Source organism: Manis pentadactyla, chromosome 11 (genome assembly GCF_030020395.1).
Source record: "Manis pentadactyla isolate mManPen7 chromosome 11, mManPen7.hap1, whole genome shotgun sequence".
Lineage (NCBI taxonomy): Eukaryota > Metazoa > Chordata > Mammalia > Pholidota > Manidae > Manis > Manis pentadactyla.
In genome coordinates, this window is record NC_080029.1 from 14,879,969 (window position 1) to 14,901,670 (window position 21,702).

At 35.5% G+C, this 21,702-nt stretch overlaps 1 protein-coding gene across 2 annotated transcripts in view; it reads right to left on the reverse strand.

Moving 5' to 3' along the window:
- The window catches only part of TTC8 (tetratricopeptide repeat domain 8), a 47,721-nt gene that overhangs the window by 24,454 nt on the left and 1,565 nt on the right, over positions 1 to 21,702 (reverse strand). For both annotated transcript variants that reach the window (XM_036882285.2, XM_036882284.2), the window contains exons 2-6: positions 10,031 to 10,151; positions 8,492 to 8,555; positions 8,225 to 8,384; positions 7,914 to 8,003; positions 5,716 to 5,760 (exon numbers count right to left, since the gene is read on the reverse strand). In XM_036882285.2, the coding sequence (XP_036738180.2) occupies positions 5,716 to 5,760; positions 7,914 to 8,003; positions 8,225 to 8,384; positions 8,492 to 8,555; positions 10,031 to 10,151 (480 nt within the window). The remainder of the gene's footprint in view (positions 1 to 5,715; positions 5,761 to 7,913; positions 8,004 to 8,224; positions 8,385 to 8,491; positions 8,556 to 10,030; positions 10,152 to 21,702) is intronic.

Genomic DNA, 21,702 nt, shown 5'->3' on the forward strand with positions numbered 1-21,702 from the left:
GACTTCTTAACCATGTTAAAAAACAGAATTCCTTTCTTCTTTTTCCAGCTAAAGTTACAAAACAAATAAACGAATAACAATATATGCTTTGTACTTGTTATCTAAATCCTTCTTCCATTCAGAAAATAAAATTTGTGGTCAAATCCAAAATGACATTTTAATAGAACAATCTGATCCATAACAGACTATAACGACGTGGCAAGCCCATAACAGAGTAAGAAAACAGACACACGGCATCTGTCCTATTCAAACTCCTAGCATCCATCACAGCACCAACACATAGGCACACAATAATCATTGCTTTAAGAATAATTCTATCAATTAAAATCAATCAATAAATTAATAAAAAGGAAAAGAGAGGAACCAACAATTTGTGCTTTTCACTAAACAAAAAGAAAACAAATAGTTTTAAGTTCTATGAAATAGTGCATATGCATTCTGGTAAGCAGATTAAAATATTAAGGAGGGTACAATTACAAACATTTAATTTATTGTTGCCCCTAAACTGTAGTTATATTTATAAGTGAAAAGTTATTATAACATTATTATTGAAAATTTTGAGAAAAAATAAAAGGTAGAATTAGATAATATCCATTAGGGCCATGAGGAATAGCTTTTTCTTTTTCTTTTTTTTCCCTCACAAGAGATTTTATTATCTGAAAGAGAGAATGGCTGCCCCAGAGAGAGGGTGGGAGAGAGAGAGAGAGAGAGAGAGACAGAGAGAGAGAGAGAGAGAGAGAGAGAGAGAGAGAGAGAGAGAGAGACCAGGGGGACAGGGAGAGCAGGGGGACAGAGAAACAAAGAGAGACAGGGCAGCCGAGGAATCACTTTTTTTATTGTTATAACCCAAGCTGCTGGCACAAAGCGGGCATTCAACAAATATGTGTAGAATTAATACATCTTAACCCCGTAATATTACTTGTTTCCATTTTTAGGTAATACCTTCTAGTATCTGTAGTTAATATATATGCTAGAATTATAATTCTAACTGAATGGTATACTTTTGTTGGCTTAACATTATAAAATAAACACTTCTCATGTTTCTGCCTAGTTTCTATAATTATGGTTTTTAAAGCCTGCATAAAATTCCAGCATGCGATTTATTGTAATGTACTAGACTCATCTTCTGTCACTAAACATTCAGGTTGCTTTCCAGGTTTTTGTTTTTTACTACTCTAATTAATGCTACAATGAACATCTGAAAATATGGCACTACTTTTTTTTTGTATTACTCAGTTTTCTTTATTTATACTACATCTTACAATAAAAATATGTATTTATTTATTTATTTATTTATTTTGAGAGGGCTTCTCTCATATTTATTGATCAAATGGTTGTTAACAACAATAAAATTCTGTATAGTGGACTCAATGTTCAGTGCACAATCATTAATCCACCCCAAGCCTAATTCTCGTCAGTCTCCAATCTTCTGAAGCATAACGAACAAGTTCTTACATGGTGAACAAATTCTTACATAGTGAATAAGTTCTTACATGGTGAACAGTGCAAGGGCAGTCATCACAGAAACTTTCGGTTTTGATCACGCATTATGAACTATAAACAATCAGGTCAAATATGAATATTCGTTTGATTTTTATACTTGATTTATATGTGAATCCCACATTTCTCCCTTATTATTATTATTATTATTATTTTTAACAAAATGCTGAAGTGGTAGGTAGATGCAAGATAAAGGTAGAAAACATAGTTTAGTGTTGTGAGAGAGCAAATGTAGATGATCAGGTGTGTGCCTGTAGACTAAGTGTTAATCCAAGCTAGACAAGGGCAATAAAACATCCACGGATGCAGAAGATTTCTCTCAAAACAGTGGGGGTGAGGTTCTAAGCCTCACCTCTGTTGATCCCCAATTTCTCACCTGATGGCCCCCCTGCGACTGTGCCTGTCTTAGGTTGTTCCTCCCTTGAGGAATCTTACCCGTCTCTGGCTAACCAGTCATCTTCCGGGGCCATACAGGGAAATGTAAAGTTGGTAAGTGAGAGAGAAGCAATATTGTTTGAAAAGGTTAGCTTTTTGCTTCTTTGCAGATTTATGCCCTGTGGCTTCTATGAATATGGCACTACTTTTTGATGCAAATTCTTGAGAAGTGAAATGATAGGAACAATTGAGTAACTATATAGCTACCTATTAAATATTATATTGTTTCTCACATTTTTATACCATTTAAAGTATCATCTATAATATGAGTATAACAATTTATTCCATTCTCCTTAGCACTTGTTTTCAAATTTCATATATGGAAAATTGCAGGTCCAAAATTTCTTTGATTTGTATTTTTGTTGCTACTGAGAAAATGCATCTTTAATGTACTTGTTTCCGGGCATTTTCTCTAATGTAATGATTGGGATATTTCCTCACAAAATTTTCTAACAAACTCAGATCAGCTCTTTTATATCTGACAAGCGCTAATAATTTTAAATCATGCTTATGTACATTTTTACTCTTCTTTTGTCCTCTTACTTTGGGTTTGGTTTTGTTCGCTATACAGAGATACATATAAATGAGCAAGTCTTTTTCCTTTGTGGTTGCCTCATAAATCCAACAAAATCTGTGAACCAGTTTATTATTTGCTAGTTTAAATTTTTTTAATTCTTCACTACTCAAATGTCTAAAAGAAAGTGTTTAAACAAATTTTCTCAGCACTGTCAATTAGTGAAGTATAAGGATTTATTTCAAAGAGTCAAAAATTATACTCCATGTTGCTTGTGCCTGTACTGAGACTGTATTAAGAGACTTCCACTGTTCCTAAGAGTAAAAATATAAAATTTATAAATGGGGACTCCAGTTTCAACAGTATTTTGTATTACTTCCTTGTTGTGAGATACATTTGAGTGTCATTTATGTTGGGCCTTGTCTCTAAGTCCTGGATTTCTTTCATTGAGCCAGGAGACACACCTTCTCATTTGTTTGCTGTACGGCGCTCTGGCCCTCAAGTCCTGTTTATGCTCTTCAGCTGTATTTTCCTACATTAGAAGGCCTGGCATTACAGCCTTCTATTAATCACTGGTTTTCAAACTATATTCTACAGCAGTCATTTCCAATCCCGGCTGAAAATTAGCATTGCCTGTGGAGCTTTTATTAACAACAGATTTACCAGATGTACCCCTGGGGATTCTGATTCAGGAAGTCTAGCATAAATCCAGAAATCCATTATTTTAATATTCCTCAGGTAATTCAGAAACTGATTTAGGAACTGCCCAACAGTCCTTCAGAGGCAGGAACGTGCAGGGTGGGAGGAGCCAGGAGGAGACCCAATAGATGGATCTCAGTCTGCTTTTTCTGCTTTAATTCAAGGACTCCACTTTTGTCTGTTTTACATATTAGGGTCTGGATATGATTTCACTTAAAGAAAAAGATTTTGCTGCTTAAATAAAAAATTTTAAAGTCACTGCTCTATTTGTTTAAGATCAAATTTTTAAAAATCAATGTATATGAAGAACTGTGAAGCATTCTGTAACATAATATGTAAAGGTTAACATCTGTTATCCTTAGAATCTTTGGAATATAAACTCAGCTAGTGCAGAGAATAAATCCTACTTTTTTCAATGTGGTTTCTTTTCCTCAACAACACCACATCAATGCCAAGATATAGAACAATAACCTCAAGATGAATCTATTAATAAAGACATCACCACCATGACCTACAAATAGCATATGACCTGCCTACCTTCTGGACCCACTGCCTACAACTCTTCCACCCTCACAGACTTCACTCCAGGCACTCCTTAAACAACCCAAGCATGCTTCAATGCTTGGACCCTTGCAGTTTAAAGTTCTCTCTGACTTATATGCTCTTCCTGCATGTAACCCTATGGTTCGCTCCCCACACCCTTCATTCAGTTCTCCGCTTAAATGTCTTTTCTAAATGGACTTCACTGACCACATCCCACCCCATCCAAAAGAACATCTTGTGCCATTTCACTATCTATTCCCATACCTGCTTTTCTGATTTTTTGCTTTCATAGTACTTATTATCCCATGACATGTCATGTATTTTTTAATTTGCAAATTATCTCCAATCCTTGACCAACCAGAATATAATCTGCAAAGGAGCAGAACTTTTGTCTGCTTGCTATACTCTGTAATCCCAAGGCTTAGATAGGTGCCTGGCACACTGTAGCCACTCAAAAATCTTGAATGAAAGAATAAATATCTCTTCAATAAATGAATTAATTTTTAAAAAGTCAAGATAGAGCTTTATGCTATATAGATTGACTCACTTATGAAAAGGAATGGTATTTGGATGTTTCTTTTTAAAAATCGTATGATTACATACTTTTACATATCATACTGACCAGCTTTATACTGAGTGGAAATGGCATATCCTGACTGTTATTTACAGAAACATGCATGACTTCTCAGTTGCCCCAACCTTACTTTCCATTTTCGTCCATGACCACATTCATTAGCACTTCATTATAGGCAGCTCCCATCTTCTATCTGGCCTAGCCTCTCAGGTACATTTTAGCGCCACGTCTTCCAATACTTGCAATGGATTTAACTTGGATAGGCTTTCACTATTTTAAACTCAAAATGCCTTCAAGTGAATTACTGAGCTCCATTACAATCTGACTTCCTTCACTAATCATCCCACTTCGGTTCAAAAGACCATCATTCTTCTCACACTATCTTTAGAAGGCAGATTTGACTCGTGACTTCTCTTTGTCCTCAATATCAAATCTGTCTTCAAGTTCTGTCACTTCTTTCGCTAAAATTCTCTTTCAGGCACCCATTTTTGCGTATATGGCCTATTTATTTTTCATTCCATACCCCGCCCATGTTTTTAGCCTTTCTTTACACTTATTTTTCTTCCTTTTCAAAAAAAATCCTCCTTACTTTATGGATCAATATCACCTTCTGATTTTTTTTCCCTTTGCTACTGGGTAATAATTTCAGTTTGGCAGTTGCCTCTTTAATTGTTTCATTATATCAATTTTACTTGGTCAGCTAAATTGCTTGGCTTGTGTATGATCAGGAAAAAATACCATATTTCTATTAGTTTTCCTAGTACACAGCATAGTGGCTGACACAGAGAAAACACAATTGAGGAAAATGTTTTTATTTTCCTAAACACTTAATAAATGGATACAAAGCCCTGTACTATTGGGAAAATACTATCATTTGACATTGCAGAATTAACTACATTCAATTTGACAAAATTTGTGAGGTTACTGGTCATTTGCATACTAGTGTGTAAAAACTCAAACAATAGAAAAGTTATATGCATATAACCTAAAGATTCTCTGTTAAGAGGCTAAAATTATTGATTATTGTCTCCCTACTTGCGTATTCTTGAAATTGTCTATCATAAAATATTAAAGGAGGGATGGGGCACACTACAAAGAAACCAGAAATATACATATTAGCAAACCTGTAATATACTATATGGACTACAGAAAAAAATGGTTCAACAATGCTAACTATTAGTACAAAAAATAAACTTTAACACAAGTATGTTATGAATTATTCTCAATTATCTATAACCTGCCTTTCAATGGCAATGGTACTCTGTGAACCAGTCTTCTATATTATACAAATTTTCTTATTGAAACTGACAATGGATTTGAAAGCATTAGTAATTCTTCAATCTTTTATAATTCCATCTGTTTATAAGACAATAAATAGACCATTTCAGAATCTAAATCCCCAAAGTTAAAAAAATACAATAAAAGAAAATAGCATGAATTTAAAACTTACAGTCTTAACATCATTTTCATGATGAAAGATATACTCAAACAAAGTCTGTGAAGAAAAAAATGCCAAAAATACATTAGATTGTATTTTAACAAAAGTATTCTACTGTTATATCAAAACACAAGGACAATTTTGACAGCAGCTAGATTGAAACAAAATAACAAGGTACTCTAAAGTACCTGGGATTTATAAGTAAAGGGTCTATCCATCACTTGTTACAATCACCTCTTTTAAAATAATGGCTATTTATACCTGATTCCTGCTTTTACAGAATACAAACTGGAAAGCTCAAATAACTGGGCAATTGTTTTCATGTTACACATATTGTTTTACTTAAAAGAGACAAATTAAAAGACCAAGTTTGTGACTGTCATAAAACAGAGTTGCCAATTTTTTACATATTCTACAGTGATTATATTAATGATGACACTTAAGACATGGGAAAATCTGTAAGTTCCTTCTGAAACAAAGTACAGTTTCAGTGTAAAAGTGGGGTGTTTTTTGCTTAATGTGCAGGTGACTCTAACATGCAGCCAGGGCTGAGAACCATAATTTGAATATGGTTCTCTTATTTATGCAGACCCAAGTCGTCTGCATAAATAAGCATTTACTGAGTTACTTCTTGGTGGTAGTATGTTTGTGCATAAAACCATTATTTTATCCTTGCAAAGAAGCTAGGGCTCCCTAGAAGATATCAAGGTTATAACAGAGAAGAAGACTTGGCAATTATAAAAAGAAAAAAGATATTGGGACAGGGCACTTATTTAAAAAACTATACCTAACCCTCCATGTGTTCTGTTATAAAGAAAAAAAAAAGTTACGAGTACAGTTGGTGTTATCATTACCATGAAAAAGATGTTACAACATCCAAGACTGTGTCAGGGGTCACCACAGACACCCCAAGCAACATGCCAATATTAGAAATGAGTTCTGATGAGTCAAGGCAAGTTGGGGACCAAAGGCAGAAAAACCTGGCATTATTTCTGCAACACACTAAAAAAGCACAAAATCTAGTTCAATCTAAATCTAGTAACATAGACCAGGTCTGTTCCGGAGGCCTATTAATTTAAGGGAAATGCCTCCACTGACTACACTCCCTGGTTATAAAATAGCAATGGTATAACTAGCCATCCAGCTACCTGAGTAAATGACCTACAAAAGTAGAGAACCAGATATTCCATTTTTTCTTTTAATACTGCACTCACATGAGAGAAAAGAAAAAAAGTAAAACTTTATGATTCTGTTAGGCGAAATAGATGGACTGCTGTCATTTAAGAAACTAAAAAAGTCATCAGCACTAATACAAGCTGATTCCCTGTTGACCAATCATCATTTCTTTTCTGAAGTAAATTTCAAGTCGGAATGGCTAGTGGCCATTCTTATTTTCCCTAGAGTGTTTGATATTCAGTAAATATGTGAAACGCTATTGGAACTGAGATTCCAAATGAGCTCAGCACTCACGCACAGAATTCAGAGATCAAAGCTAAAAACTGAGCTGGGTTTAAACCACTTTCAGCACCAAAGTATCAGTGCTTTGTCTCTGAATTATTCCAAGCTCACTTCCAAGTTTTTATATACCAGAAAGGTCATGGAAAGCCTCCTTTCCCTCCCAGCCTCTCTCACTCTCTCAAACTCGTGCTCGCTCTCTCTCTCTCTCTCTATCACTTTCATTCTCATTTTCTCCTTAATTTAAAGGAGCATCTAAACTTCAAGTAGTTAGAATTACTAATGTAGTTCACTTGCCACTGTCTGGCTTGAGTAATCCTTAATGAAATGCCTGATTAATTACTAATTAGAAGGAGCACATATTTTTTATCTTCCTTTTGACAGTCCTAAAATCCTACCAGTATAGAAAATTATTTTTCTAAAAATAGTACAGGCTAAAAAGAAAAAAAATACACGCATATAGATGACCTTCTAAACTTCATTCCATAAAGATGCAGCTGCATATCTGCTCTCTTTGTTGTAAATTACTGTTCTTTGTCAAGAAAACAAAAGGATTTCCTATAGTAATGTTATATATACCTTATTTCTGACTGACTTTCCTTATCTCAAGACTAAGAGAAATTTTACATATTAATTAAACATTTCCATTTCAATCAAGACATGGCCTTTCCTCCACAAATTTTTATTTCCTACAGTGTTGTTAGGATAATACTTTTATCACTACCTCATAACAGAAAATCATTTTCAGTACATACCTTTGCCAATTTAGGTTTCTGGGCATATTTTGTTAAATTCAGTCTAGATAAATTGATAAAAGGTCCATCAGGACTTGTAAGCATGGAAGCCTATAGAGAAAAATGATAGAACAAGAAATCTGAAACTTTCTCTTGAAACATAAATTGAGTTTCATGTGCATAAAAATCATAAAGTCAGTATAAGTAAGAAGAGTCACCTTCAAAAATCTTCCATATAGTTCTCCACTGTAACAGTAGAAACAAATGATGTAACATTAATTACATCAAGCTACTTGGTAATACAGGGCTATGGTAAGGCTGACAGAACTTACCGTTCCCAGCCTAACAAATCTTCCAGATGAGCTGGTGATAGGGCGAGCTGTGTAGGCAGTTCTGGGTGTTCTGATGGCCTGTTCCATAGTGCCAGGCCTTCCACTTTGTGTGTTGGGTCTAAGAAATCCTGTAATGGGTCTTCCAGCTTGAGTGACTGGCCTGTGAAGATTGTACATTATTAAAATACAAAGAAGATCAATAAAAGAAGGTTTCTGTACAATCTGGTCAATATTTGGTGGCAGAGGGTATGAAACAGAAGTACATACCTGACAGCGGGACTAGGCCCTCCCGTCTGATTAGTTCCAGGGAGTTTCAAAGATGTCCCAGGGCCTATGAAATGATATGGCAAATTCAATTTATACATTATTTATTAACCAGTAAAAACTGTCAGCTAACATAATTTTCAGAAATGTGCTGGCCTGGTGGAAAAAACATTAATAACAGGAAATATATTTTAGGCAAATGTGTTTGAGACTGTTTTTTGAGTATCTATCATGTTATTTGGTGTATCACACTTAATCCTCACACTGAGTCTCTAAGGTAGGTAGTAACCCATTTAGCAAAGGCTTAAAGAGGTAAGTAAACAGGTCAGTCTGTTAGCAGAGCTGGGATTCAAAGTCAAGACAAGCAGGCTCCAAAGCATCAAAAAGATGGTTCTATATTCAGTTAATTTTCATGCAAATTTCCCCCAAGGAAAGATCATTTACCTGCAAAATCTAGAATTTAGATATTTTAACTCCAAAAGAGTAAAATGATGGGGCAAAAAAGATATTTTAACATGACCCATATGTATTTTTTTCTCAATTCCCATTTGAAGCTTCAAAACAGCTACTAGCTTCCAAAATATATAAATGACTGATAACTGTCACAACTAATAAATAACCAGCAAGACCACCCTATGTCATGGTAATCATCCAAAACCATTTGCACCAGCACACCTGCAAGCTAGAGGCTGGGCCTGTGACAATCCCAATAGGCCTTCACAGCCCAGTATATCACCCTCACTTCACATCATGCACTGAAGCAAGTGCCCTTCCAGGATTACCATGAAGTGTAGATTTCCAATGATCATTTCTTAAAAATGTTTTCATAGTCCTTCTGTTGTTTGGATGCTTCCTGTGTTTAGACTCAGATAAACAATTTTCTGATATATTCGATAAGCAGTTCAGATAGAATGCATTTTTTTTTTTGAGAGGGCATCTCTCATATTTATTGATCAAATGGTTGTTAACAACAATAAAATTCTGTATAGGGGACTCAATGCACAATCATTAATCAACCCCAAGCCTAATTCTCAACAGTCTCCAATCTTCTGAAGCATAACGAACAAGTTCTTACATGGTGAACAAATTCTTACATAGTGAATAAGTTCTTACATGGTGAACAGTGCAAGGGCAGTCATATCACAGAAACTTTCAGTTTTGATCACGCATCATGAACTATAAACAATCAAGTCAGATATGATTATTCGTTTGATTTTTAAGATAGAATGCATTTTTATAAAATATTTTAAAATGCATAATATACCTTTTATTGAAAAATTGTTTTAGACATGAATCTCCTATCTTAAGTTTAATATAATACAATTGAATTGTGGAAGGGAAGCCATTGTACTGCAAGGCAGAACAGACACCATGTACTTGATACAATGTTTTTTCATTATATATCATTATATATGTATTTCATGTATATACATGTTTATAATGTATCATCTATATAATGTCTAGTGTTTATTTTATATATAAATGTAGTATCCCTCCTCCTAATGGCATTTAATTTACTTAACTAAAAAAACCAATACTTACGTGGAACTTGAGCAATAGCATTTTCATCCAGCATCATTTCTGCAATTCCTTCCTGATCTACATCAATTTCATCTACATATACCATTTCAGTTAGTGCTCGTGCTTTTAAAATCCAAGCTGCCTAAAAAGCATGGATAAAATAAAGCATATATTAAATAGTATTAGAAGTACTGCATAGCCTATAGAAGCTAGTCATCCTTATCACCTAATTTTTTTATTGTGTTTAGCTCTTAATGCATTATACTAACTTAAAGGGCTATGTAAAGTAACTAATATGAGAAGGTGAGGTCATTATTAATCAAGAACAACTAATATATCAAATACCTAGTAAACAAAACTGGTAAAAAACAAAAGTCTTCTAACATGCCTTTTTATAAGTAAAAGAAGACCTTTAGGGAAATTCTTAACTAGAATAATTACTTGAAATTAGTAAATCTACAACCACTGTGCTCTTTCTGCCTTCCTCCTCAAGGGCCAAGTCCTTCATGAAGACTTCCTTGATGGTTTAACTCTAAGCGCACTTCCCGCATCTTTCTCATAGTTCCATTATTACATACTCACCATATTCAACAAACACTACAATTATTTGAGCATATGGTAGTCCTGCCTTCCCCAGAACACAAACCTTTTTACCTTGTTCACTTGTGATTTCTCCCTAACGCCTATGGATTTTGTACATAATAGGTATTCTAAAAATGATGAATTTAACTAAGGTCAATTTCTCCCAATTCCCAGGAACTAATCAATACAATCTTGGTTGCTTTGAGATCTAGCCAGTAGAAAACCTGCTAGAAAGTGGGGAAAAAATGGAAATGGTAGTTAAGGAATCTGAAAAATGTCTTATCAGCTTGGCTTTACCTTGAGCAATTAGATGTAAAGGTGTGCACAATTAAATACCTTAACATTTTAAATTGTCTTATCAGAAATATTTACCTTTCAGCTTCACTATAGAATAGAAGCAGAGAACAATAACACTCCACGTCCTGTGGAGGATTTGGGGAGAAAGCATCCCTTGAAACAGTGGCCCAGAACTGGCTCTACAGCATAGAGGAAACAGCACAAGGGAAATGTGGGGAGGGGTCAGAGCTCACCATACTAGGGATCCAACCATGAATAGGCTGAAGGGAGGCAAAGGGACTGAGAGAGGGACAGATGAGAGCTGCAGGAGGTCCAAAAAGTCCTCTTATCAAGAACCTAAGATGTAGTCAGTCTGTCCATACTTAACTGAGCATCACCTTATTACATAGCGTTAGGTTAGGTTCTGGAAAGGAAGCATGAGAAGATTAAAACATGAGTCCTAATTTCCCTGAACACATCACCTATTGGATTAAATGATGTGCAGAATAGGTGACAAGTGTGTAGTGAAGAACATAGTCATATAGGAATTAGAAAGTAGGGACCGTTTTGTGGAGAATGCATATATTTAAAAACCTTTTTTTTTTTTGAGAGGGCATCTCTTATATTTATTGATCAAATGGTTGTTAACAACAATAAAATTCTGTATAGGGGACTCAATGCTCAATGCACAATCATTAATCCACCGCAAGCCTAATTCTTGTCAGTCTCCAATCTTCTGAAGCATAATGAACAAGTTCTTACATGGTGAACAAATTCTTACATAGTGAATAAGTTCTTACATGGTGAACAGTGCAAGGGCAGTCATCACAGAAACTTTTGGTTTTGATCACACATTATGAACTATAAACAATCAGGTCAAATATGAATATTCGTTTGATTTTTATACTTGATTTATATGTGGATCCCACATTTCTCCCTTATTATTATTATTATTATTATTATTTTTTAAATAAAATGCTGAAGTGGTAGGTAGATGCAAGATAAAGGTAGAAAACATAGTTTAGTGTTGTAAGAGAGCAAATGTAGATGATCAGGTGTGTGCCTGTAGACTATGTGTTAATCCAAGCTAGACAAGGGCAATAAAACATCCATGGATGCAGAAGATTTCTCTCAAAACAGTGGGGGTGAGGTTCTAAGCCTCACCTCTGTTGATCCCCAATTTCTCACCTGATGGCCCCCCTGCGACTGTGCCTGTCTTAGGTTGTTCCTCCCTTGAGGAATCTTACCCGTCTCTGGCTAACCAGTCATCTTCCGGGGCTATTTAAAAACTTTTTTAAAGAAATTCGTAATGCTTTCATTTTAAGGGGAATAAAGAAGGCTGCCTTCACAACATACTTAGGTTCCTAAAGTGAATGAAATTACATTTGGTCAGATGATTGGTTTTTTTGGCTTGTACATTTCTGGTTGAGGTTTACTGGATTCTTATCAGATAATTTATAATAAAAGGCTTCAAATGTGTGGATTTAACACAATTGAATGAGCAGAATATGGGCTCAAAGAATATGTTTGTAAAAAAAAAAAATCAATTTCAGTTGGATCTGCACCTAACTGTAGGAGCCACTAAAGCACAGAAACAATGTGAGGTTTTCACTCACCTAAAATAAGGAAAGTTTCCAGAACTACGCAGTATTCTCAGGAGTCAGAGAAGTTATCACTGGCTTGGACTAAATTTAATTTAACTTCAAAGATGGAAATAAGTCATCCTGATTTATCATAGGTTCCCACAGTTCATCCTGCCCTGCAAGTATCTGATGGCTTTGATTTTCCGAAAGGGCATTCTTTGCTCAGCCCTTTGGTGGACAGGAAGGACTGCAGCATTTTTGGTTGAAATGGTAAAGCAGGATTAGGCTCCCCTCTTTCACTCCCTTATTACCAGGGAGTCCCTACTGCATGCCAGGTCCTGGGAATAGAGATGAGTAAGCCACAACCCTACTTCTAGCTCATCAGAATGCTGGTGTTACAAGGAAAGTGTAATAAAAATCTGGAGCATGTTATGGGAGGACAGAGAAATGCACCCAGCTGCCTGGGGGTGGCAGAAGGGTAGAAAAGAAGAATCTGGTCCAGTAGCCAAAATGGGAAAGCATGTGCTAGGCAAAGCGAACAACAGGGCAAAGGCAGGCTAGCTTGGGGGCTCACAGCACATTAGGCAACTCCGAAAGAGTTGAGTATGGTTGAAGAATCAGGTTCAGCTGAGGCAGCATTCAAAAGAAAAAGCTGCAAAGAAAGGCAGGGACAGATGATGGACACCAGATGCCACAGTTAGATAGCTCCATTTCTATCTTTATGATAAGGAGTTAATAAAGCTTCAAAACTGTGATTTGGAGTCCTAGTTAAATCGGCTTTCTAAAAGTCAAATTTTTATTATTATGGTATCATTTATATAGCTAGGTATTAATTGTCCATGCACATATTTTTAAACTATTTTCATGTTCAGCCTGTTATCTCACAGTCCAATTCATCATGCTTCTGGACATCCACCCTCCTACCATCCTCTCAAACAGTAAGGAGTGCTGCAAACATTTTTACATTAGGCTAAGCAAAACATAGAAAAGTAAATCCACTATTCCCTCCCCATATATGAAGGATAAATGCTTCAAAAGCCAAATAGGAGTATCTTTTTAAAAACTGCATTCCCTAAGAATTTCCTTTTTCCAGAAGGTGAATAGATCTGTATATCAATTTCTAAAATCTAATTCTTAATAAGTAGAAATAATGATATGAATTTTTTATATTTCAACATCTGTAATAAAATCTTCTTAAACAATTATTTGATTTTAAATTTATTTCATCAGTATTTGAGAATATTAATCTTCCTGACTTGTCTTCTGTCTTAACAAAAAATGGCCCTGAAAATCACATATCATTGCTTGATTAAATATCAGATTGTATTCAAGAACTGCTCTTGGCCATGTGAACAATTCTGGGGATTTTAATAAAAACAGCAAATGGAGCTTTGGCTTTAAAAAAATAAAAACTTTATTTTGGAAACAAGCCAAGTATGTTTTACAATCCTAAAGTCCTCTGTTTAAGAATAAAAAATAAATTCAAAACTGATCAGTGATTAAAATTAAATGCATAACAAAGGATAATTGATGATTCCAAACTGTCCTTTGAATCTGAATAAAAACATAAATTGGCTTTACCAAATATGTTTAACCTGTTAATAAATGATAGTACCATGAGGTTTATGTAAATACATTTAAACGCCTATGCACTGGAAGTACTATGAAATCAATAAAAGTGATAGATGCTGAGGAATTTTCTTCAGGGAAATTCTAAATGAAAAAGGATAGATTCTCTCAATCTAAATGAGTAACCATCACATCAATTATTTCTTTTTTCATCTGTGAAAAATAATCCCATCTCATTCACCTACTGTGTTAGTCTACAGGACATTACTCTTGAGGCAAAATATCTGCCTGCTAACATCAGGAAAATATTGACTCACTTGGGCTATCTTTTATGAGGTTAATCCAATTTTTAGTTATGAAAATAAATGTATGAAGAGGTAAAAAAAAATCTACTGTTTGAGTAACACATGTTTAAATTGTCTTGTCCCTCTTAATACAGAATGCAAGGCCAATAGTTTAAGACATGTAAGAAACAATTTTGCTAGAGTATTAGGATAAAGCTACCAACCGGAGTCTGTCCAAACTGACTTGGCCAACATAACAATCATTATCACTTGACTGTCTACTGAATGAAAATGAAAACTCAGGCACAAAATACTGAATTGTTATTGTGAAGTCTCACTTATTTTGAAGTTGTAAAGATGTACGAAAGAGGAAAGGCAAAAAGTGTGAATAGTGAGCTCAAAAGAATCCCGTCAGCCTTGTTCCCTTTTTATTCTCTTGGATCACTAGCCAGTGGATAATTAAGTCTACAGTAGCAGAACAGGAAAGTCACACTTCACACAGGTCCTTCATCAGGCCCCTGTGCTAATTTAAACTTTCAAATACCATTTAGTTTTAAAAGCTTACCAAAATGCAAATTATTGATGTTTTAACTTAACTTTCATTTTAATCAAAATCTTCCAAGATTATTGAAAACAAAAAGCACATTACTTGCATTATTTATAATTTAGGTCTTTCTTAAATGACTTGTATGTATTATGCATAAAACAGTTTGGCACCATCTATCAATTTGGAAATCGTTATGAACACTACAAAGACAAATGTCATCCTTTAAAAGAAGAGAGTGCTACATATTAACTTACATATTTTAACCTATTTAGTGTTTGCTTAATATTACACAGGCCTCCTTCAAGTACTCTGCACAATGCTTTCTTCTAAAAGTTTTGATGATTACTCATATAAATCCCAAATGAGGTTCAAATTGTTTATTTACCTAAAAACCAGTTAAAATTCCCTCTCACTTGGCTGGACAGAGCTGGCCTACTCCTTACTCAGAACTGTCCTATCCATCCATCTTTTCAGATACTTGTGGCTCTGTTGACTTCTTGGCTCCCTGGTTCCCCCTGCCTCCTTTATTTTTCTCATCCTTCTAGTCAATATTGGTCTTTTCTATTGAAGCTCCAAGTCTTAATGAGTAAAGTGCGTTAGTTTCACAAGGCTATCCACCCACAGACACAAAAATGTTTGAAATATAATAGTTTTACATACGAAGGTACAGGATGTCTGGTAAATATGGCTAATGTTATAACAGCACAAGTAGATATGCAGCAAATTTTCTAATCTAGAGCAACAACTAAGCAGTAGGAATGCAAGGATTCTCTAAACTAAAGGTTGCAGCTAAACCTTTACCTGAGAAACTGGCAGTTTGGGATCTGGTTCCTGGAAAGCATTAAGAAGGTAGTAAACATTTTTTAAGAAATACAGTATCTAAAATAAAAAGTCTTAATGACTAACCAAGTATTTATAGGTGGACTCAAACTGATTCAATAAAAATCCAGATACTTTCTCCCAAAGTGCTCTCAAGATTCTGCAAAACTAATACATGCTTAAGAGTCCTAGTATTCTATAATCAGAAAATTCTAATTACTCTAGCCTTATACAGAGTACAGAGAAGTTATCTTAACTACTGGTTTAATGACAATAGAATATCTCAGAAATCAAAAATAATTTTACAACTGTACCAAGGAAACATTTCTCTATATTCAAAAATAAGTTCAAGGTAGGGAAAACATTCAAACTTTAATCACTTAAGGAGGAGGAAGAAAATCCACATACTATAAACCCTTCTATGTCACATAAATAAATTGGGATTAGTGGCTAAATTAATTTTGACTATAATACTCAAAGAAATTTTTATAAACTGTGTAATATATGTTAGTGGCAGGTGCTAATAAACCAGGTTTTTTTCTGTCCAAATTAAACAGAAATCTATAGGGAAAAAAAATCTAGAAAGGGATTGTAGTGATGGTTGCATAACATTGTGAATGCACTATTACTGAATTGCATACTTAAAATTGTTAAAAGTTTAAATATTATGTACGCTTTATCAAAATTTTAAAAAGGCATGAGAAAATTAAATAGAAATCTGTTGTAAGAAGTCAGACTTAGAACAAGTTTATTTATAAAACGTCTACAAAGTCTACAGTCAGCAAGCAGTCTCTGTTGAACACTTAATCTGCGTCATGTTTTATTGGGGAACCTACTAAGAAACAGAAAAAGGAAAGTAAAAGAAAGATCCATGCTCTCCTTGCTTTCTACAGCTCTAAACTCCAAAAAGGATACCCTAAATATTTTTTTTAATATGTGTGCAAGCAGTGTGTAATCCATCTGTTCACCAGGGAAGCATAAGCAATTTCCTTAGCATGACACACGGTAGAAGCAGCAGAGGAAAAGGCTAAACTGAGCAGGAAAATCAGGGCCCTACAGGGTAGGACTGAGAGAATATTTGACAATCTGCTGAACAGAACACAAAACAGCCGCTAAGAATACTTAGCAATTGGAGGTTTTCAATTCAAGTGTATATGAGGAAGATCTGGAAAAAGTACAGATTTCCAATCCCACAGTCCATACTTAAAGAAACACAGTGATACAGGCAGTGAAATGACATTCTATTCTGTTTCTGTATTTGTTTCTTCTATTCTTTCTTGTATATACTTGTATGTATGTCTGTATGAACCATTATCTTATGTGAGTCTCATAACAACCATCTGAGGGAGGCAGGTAAGCGTTATTTTACAGATAAGGAAACAAATTCAGATGTCATGTAATTTGCTCAAGGTCACACAAAACAGTCAGACCTCTTTTTTTTACCAGTGAACCTTGGGAGATAGAAAGAAGAGTTGCAAATGGTAAGGCAGAATTGAAGGGTAAAGTGTAGGAGAGATACAAGATAAATTCCATATAGAAAGGGAAAAAACAGATCACCAGCGGTGATTGTAGGCAATACTTGAAAGGGAAAAGAAAACAACCAGAAGAGAGAAAAGCCACTGATAGTAAAAATTACTCTGCCAAGGGCAGGAAGACGCCCCAACAAAGTCACCAGCTCAGCCTCAGAGTGCTCTGTTTGCTGGTGAAGCCCTCCCTGCTCTATTCTATATCTATCTTTCGCCCTGCAGGAATACATTTTACAGTTATGATTTACCATGCAGGTAAAGAGCATGTAGGGAAATGATGTGACATGAGGCCGTCAGTAAAGAAAAGGAGAGGCCTAGAGGATGGGAAAGTGTAGACATAGGTGATGCTGTGGGGGTGGATGGCAGAGACAAGGCCTAAACGGGAAGGAGGCAGAGAACACGGAATTCCACAACATTCTCCTAACATCCCTGGCACCCTGCTAGACACTGAAAACACTCTATGGGGGAAGGCACATAATTAAATAAAGTACAACACTATGTGTTATATGCTATACTCAAGGTATAGATCAATTATAAGTGGCTTAGATGGAGAGGCGAAAAGCAGAACACATGAGAGATAAAGGAGTCAGAGAAAAGGAAAAGATTATTCTGGAAATTATTGAGTGCCAATGATGTATGAACTATATTCAACATCATTTAATCATCAATTTCACTGAACACTTTCCTCCCAGATGCTTTCCAGATTACCAACAAACCTTTCAGAAAAATATAAATAATAGAAGCCAACATGCAAATATCTTTAGCTATATAGAGACAACACCAGCTTGCATTGTTGATCCCTTACCATGTATTAATGAACTGAACTCTCACAACAACCCTTTGAGGTAGGTATATTTTACAGATGAGAAAACTCTAAGGTCAAGGTGTCCAGGCAGTATTTGAACCTCAGCACTCTGCGTCAAGAGCATGCTCTTTGCTGAGTATGTAAGACCATGGCAGGGCTGGAAGGCAGAATACTGTAGGGTGTGGGCGGGGAGACCACGGCCAAGTATGGATGGTCTGGAGATCCATCAGGAGCAGCAGGACTATGAAGGAAAAGAGTCAGGGTGTTTCAATTTAGAGATAGAGCGAAACTTTTAAAAAAATCACCGAGACCCTTATCTTTGGACCTCAATTATAGTTTTGTTATCTAAAGTCATCCCCCATACAGAGAACTGCAAGAAAGGCTCACTTGTTCTAGCAAATTATTTCCATGGGTATCAACACAGTTGAGTAGAAACCAGGCCTAGTCCTGGAGTCAGAAGACCTGGGCTTGGTCCTCAGGGAGCCACTGAGTAATGCGACCTTGAACAAGTCATACAACTTCTGTTACCCAGTCCTCCTCTCAAACTGAAGCAATAGTGCCTACTATACAAGATAGTTTCTAAAATAAAACCTTGCATTTTTAAGAATATTTCATAATTTTCAGAGTATGCTTTCACACACACTATCATAGTTAATGAAGAGTAAGGTGGTAACAAAGTAAAAGGAAATATCAGTCACACAGAATTTCCTGATCAAAACATATATATAATGAACAGAAAAGCACCAAACTTTATATCACTTCCATTTTCAGAAATCAGAACTAACTCTCAGCTTTGGCACATCAAATTAAAACCTCCCTTTGCCTCTCCTTCAAAGTGAGGGAGTAAGAGGACATGGAAAGTGGACTGGCACTGCCTAGAACCAGCAAAATCTCATTAGCATCACCTTCAATGCACATCAGTTTGCTTCCTTCCTTCCTCCCTAGGGTAAGGCTTTCTCTTAGGCTGCTGCTTATTACTTCGGGGAATTAAATCTCCAGGTAATTCTGAATGCGACTTCCTAATTGCCACCAATACTTACTCTACCTAATTAGTCTACCCAGTCTGCTCTTTAAGTACTAAGTCATTACTCAGAATTTAGCAATAACAGGAAGGAAAAAAAATCTAAGAGAACGAGAAATGGATGGACTTCAGAAGGTTTAGGAGGAGCTAGAGATCAAGTAGCTAAGTGGGAATGCAATCTGTATAATTCAGCAGGAATAGAAATTCATAAAATGAACTGTTCGACAGAGTATAGAATCAAAATAAGTCTGGCTAAGTCCCCATGATCCCAAAGAGGAAATAAATCAGATAATCATAAGAAAATATTTTTTGGCTTGGAGCACTGTCTCAACGAACTACCAACATTATAGCTCATTGGGGACCCCCGGGTCCATATCTATCATCAAAACCGGTGGGTGTCAACCTTTTCTCCACCTTCAAATCATTTACAATGATACCTGCTCCTCTCTGTAACGTCATTATAAGCAGAGATTGCTGGCGGGGAAGGAGAATGTGAATTACCCCTCTCTGATACATAGCTGACAATCCACTCTCAGAATGCTGATTTTAATAAATTGGAAATTTATCAGAAATCTACCCCACTAATAAAAGCATATTGTCTTTTTAAAAAAAGTCCCACTGCACTGCCTGAAAAACCTCCATGTTTTTATGAACTGTTTAATTATGATAAATCTAAAAATTCTGGATGGACCGGTTTTAAAGCCATGTGTTCTGACATATGGAACACAAAGAACAGTAATCAGGTTAAGCAACTAATCAGGATGATCTGCATGGGCTGTAAGAGCAAGCATTCCCTCTAAGACCATTCTGCGTTTCTCCCTTTAGTATCTTACAACCTTTAACTACTCGTTCAGTCACTAAAGAACGCTTTGAAAAAAGACAGCGCCTCTCTATGAATTACCTATTTCTACTGTATTTTATCAAATAACTATGATAAATTAACCAGTAACCCTTCTTTCTTTCAACAGACCAGAACCTTAATGTCTTTCATGCTTACAGACCCAGCCCTCTGTTTCTTGCCATTCTGCGCCTGGAAAAAGAATACAGTGAAAGAGCAGTGTTTAAAGGTTGAGTTAAAGCCCAGTCTGGAAACGTTACAAGTTCAAACTTCCATTCCTATTGAAATGCTATTCATTGTTCTGGAAGTACGTATAGTTCCTACTTAAATAAACTACCTCAGCAAAACAAATAAAAAGGATTAAGAAAAGGAAAAGGATATCACAAATTTCTTTTGTATCTGGCACTGGTTCTTCTAGACCTACTCTGATATTTATAGGAGCTGAACATATCAACCCTGTTCATCAGTAACAAAGAATGGCACTTAAAAACATTTCTATGGTATTAAGAATCAATTATGTATCACATTATGAAGTATTATTTCAAATCCAAACAGGACAATGGAATAGGCCGAACCCAATAAAACCTATTGCCATAATGATCTTAACCACATCAATTGGCTAACCAATGAAAACAGCAGTATTTCCCAGTGTGAACCTGTGTTTTTTCCTTCATTATCATTACCACATGGTTCCAACATACATACCCTGTAACAAGTCTTAATCTTCCAAAAGGGCCAATAAGGCCCAATGGGAACTGTATACAAGAGGTCAAATAAAAAGACCCAAGCTCTTAACATGAATCGCTCGCTGCTAATTCAGGAGATTGTAAATGAAGCACTTACCTTATTCTTCCTAGGTAAAAGGAAAGGAATCAAGATCTTCTCTATGGCCCCTTCTTAACCATTAATAAACACTGCTGTTGTGCCTATGCATTCCCAAAGTGACCTCTCCCCAGGATAATAAGGGAGGTATCTGTCCCTCTGTCCCCCCAGAAAGGAACCAGTAGTCAACTGGGTTTCAAAATATTGTCTTACTTAATCAAAATTAGGCTGGTTTCCTTCCTTCAGGACTTCCCAGAGCCTTTAATCTCAGTACACAGATATGTAAACTTTACCATACAGCTAAAAATCTTGAAAAAAAGCAGTCGATGGGAAAATGTACTGGAAAAAGTTGAGAAACACACAGCTTTGAAATATTAAGCTACATAATCGCCAAAAAGGAAGCATAATAGAGACAAAGGGAATGGCTCACCAACTTTGTAACTTTGGACAAATTTCCTTGTGCCTCAGTGTGCTCAATCTGTAAAATGGGGGAAATAGTGCCAACCTCCTAAAATAGCTGAAGATGAAATGAGATACTGTATAAAAACCTCTGAGCCTGACACAGAGAAAATACTCAATAAATGTTAACTATTATTTTTGTTACATACTTTGCAAGATTATTCTAAGCATAGAAATTCATATAGTTTATATAACTTTTGCCTGGGAAGTAGCAAGCACTCAATAAAAGGTCACTGAATTAAACACATATAAAATCCTGATCACAGTACCTAAAACAAACTAAATCTGAATTCATAGGCACAATACTGAATGTCACTATGATGTTTTTCAGATTATAGGATCTTAACCATTAATAAAATCACTGCTACTTTGCCTATAATATTTTCCAACATGACAACATGTCTCTAGTATAACTACAAAGATATCTGATCCTTGCTGTCAAAAAACGAATCAATGGTCAAATAAATTTCAGAACTATGGTATTAATTAAAATTAGGTAAAATTACGTTTTTCTTCAGAACTTCTCAAAGCCTTTAGTATGAATCTTGAGTCTCTAAATAGG